General features: G+C 51.1%; 1 protein-coding gene across 1 annotated transcript in view; it reads left to right on the top strand.

Moving 5' to 3' along the window:
* Nucleotides 1–783: 783 nt before the first annotated feature.
* The window catches only part of LOC108642208 (carbonyl reductase [NADPH] 1-like), a 5934-nt gene continuing 4271 nt past the window's right edge, over nt 784–2446 (top strand). Inside the window, exon 1 of the mRNA XM_018086742.3 lies at nt 784–1158. Coding sequence (XP_017942231.2) covers nt 873–1158 — 286 coding nt within the window. The 5' untranslated portion in view covers nt 784–872. The remainder of the gene's footprint in view (nt 1159–2446) is intronic.

Here is a 2446-nt window from a genome sequence, read left to right as displayed (position 1 = left end):
TTTTTGCCCAGTCACTGCCTGGGTTTTCTTTGAAACATTTAGCACTGGGTGTGTTTTCTCTGTGGACACCTCAGGCTACTTTAGGAAGTTAGAGTCAGTAATGTAGCTTCACATAATTCAAGCTGGAATTTGAAATAGTATTTTAAAGAAAAAACAAAAAAAACACTAATTGGCTGGAAGAGTTGAGGATTCCACACCCCTGGTGTTGTTCAAGCCCAGGTTGGACGGGGCTTGGAGCAACCTGGTCTAGTGGAAGGTGTCCCTGCCCATGGTGGGGGGTTGGATTAGATGATCTTTAAGGTTCCTTCCTACCTAAACCATTCCCTGACTTTAATTCCTTTTCAATATCCACCTTTGTCCTGTGGCCGGAACAGAGAGATTTCTCTGAACAACTTTTCCTGCATTCTGCAGGCCTTGCTTGCCATGACTTTGGAAGTGGCAAACGGTGTAATGTTTATACTTATAAGCTGTGTGAAAATATGCAGCGTTTATACTTGTTAGCCGTGTGTTTATAATTATAAGGTTTGAGAACATATTATGTTTATAGTAAGAAAGCCTTGAGAAACTGGAGATAATGAAACACCTGCAGATCTCGAATGGAAAGAGCTTTGCATGCCAAGTATGATCTTGGGCCTCGTGGACAAAGAACCAGGTCCAATAAACTGAGAGGCGTGCACAGACTGAGCTATCCAATCACCCTGTTGTGAGCTTGTACCCGGAACAAACTGAACTGTGTAAAAGTTAACTGATTTAAATAATAAATTGGACATTGCTTTGTGTCTCTGTACCTCTCCATCAACACTGTCCATCTGAGTGAAGGTTTCTTTGCTGTTGGCAGCTGCCGTCACCTGGGCACACACCCGGGGAGGACCATGTCCAGCGTGCCGGTGGCTGTGGTGACGGGGTCCAACAAAGGCATTGGCTTGGCCATCGTGAGGGACCTGTGCAAGCAGTTCCAGGGGGATGTGTACCTGACAGCCCGGGACCCCGGCCGGGGGCAGGAGGCAGTGGCCAAGCTCCAGCAGGAAGGGCTCCGGGCCCTCTTCCACCAGCTGGACATCGATGACCTGCAGAGCATCAGAGCCCTCCGGGACTTCCTGAAGGAGAAATACGGAGGGCTGAACGTGCTGGTGAACAACGCGGGCATCGCCTTCAAAGGTAGGAGGGGCTCTGACTGGGATAGTCCTGTCTGCTGCCAAGCTGTGTGGAGAGGATTGTGGATGCAGCTGGTATTTGTATGCTAGTGGCATGCTGCACTTCTGGCTGGGCAGGCTTCCTATCTTGAGGACAATGTGAAGTGGGTCTTCTGGGATCTCTTGGGCTGCCTGTGCCTGTGCATTTCTTCCTGGAAAGGGTGGTCAGGCCTTGGCAGGGGCTGCCCAGGGAGGTGGTGGGGTCCCCAGCCCTGGAGGTGCCCAAGGAAGGCCTGGCTGTGGCACTCAGTGCTCTGGGCTGGGAGACGAGGTGGGCATCGGGCACAGGGTGGATCGATGACCTTGGAAGTCTTTTCCAACCTCAGCAATTCTGTGATTCTGTAAACATCCTTCCCTGGAGTGCTGTGTTTGCATCACTCAGGGAGCATGGAAGTACTTGAGGCAGGCAGTGCATGTGAGTGGAGTTGGGATAATTGCCTCAATGCCCAGGAGCCTCACCAGGGCCATGGGAGCCCGTCCTGAGGGTGAATATCAGCCAGTGTTCCTTGGGGATCTGTGTTTTCTCTCTTCCACAAGCCTCATACTTTGTTCTGGGTGTTACCTCCTCAAGGCATCCAGCTGATAAAAAAGAAACTTTGGCCCTGGGTGGTTTCTGTTATCTCTAACTTTCTCAGGCTATTCAGTTACCTGTAATCCAGTTAACCCAAACCTTGCTGTGCTGAGCAAGAGTGCAACCATTTCATCTCCTAGTGGACAGGAACACAGGGAAAGTGAGGAAGCCACAGCAGTTTTAAGGTGGAAAAGTGCATTCTTCTTGTAAGTGTTTATAAAAGCAAGTCAAGATCATGATAGATAAAGCAAATCATAAGCATGACTACTTGTTCTAGGGAGGGGATTGTGCCCCTCTGCCCCCTCAGGTGAGACCCCCCTGCAGAGCTGCTCCAGCCCTTGGGAACAGCCCAGCAAGGACATGGAGCTGCAGGAGAGAGGCCAGAGCAGGAACCAAGAGGATCCCAGGGCTGGAGCAGCTCTGCTGGGAGGAAAGGCTGGGAGAGCTGGGATTGTTCAGCCTGGAGAAGAGAAGCTTTGGGGTGACCTGATTGTGGCCTTGCAGGGCCTGAAGGAGCTCCAAGAAATGTGGAGAGAGACTATTTCCAAGGGCTGGAATGACAGGACAAGGGGGAATGGCTTCAAAGTGACAGAGGACAGGGTTAGATGGGATATTAGGAAGACATCCTTCCTTGTGAGGGTGGGGAGGCCCTGGCCCAGGTTGCCCAGAGAAGCTGTGGCTG

Source organism: Manacus vitellinus, unplaced genomic scaffold (assembly GCF_001715985.3).
Source record: "Manacus vitellinus isolate BGI_N305 unplaced genomic scaffold, ASM171598v3 scaffold_86_pilon, whole genome shotgun sequence".
Classification (NCBI taxonomy): domain Eukaryota; kingdom Metazoa; phylum Chordata; class Aves; order Passeriformes; family Pipridae; genus Manacus; species Manacus vitellinus.
Note: the sequence above shows the minus strand (reverse complement) of the source record. Positions and strands in the feature narration are given on the sequence as shown.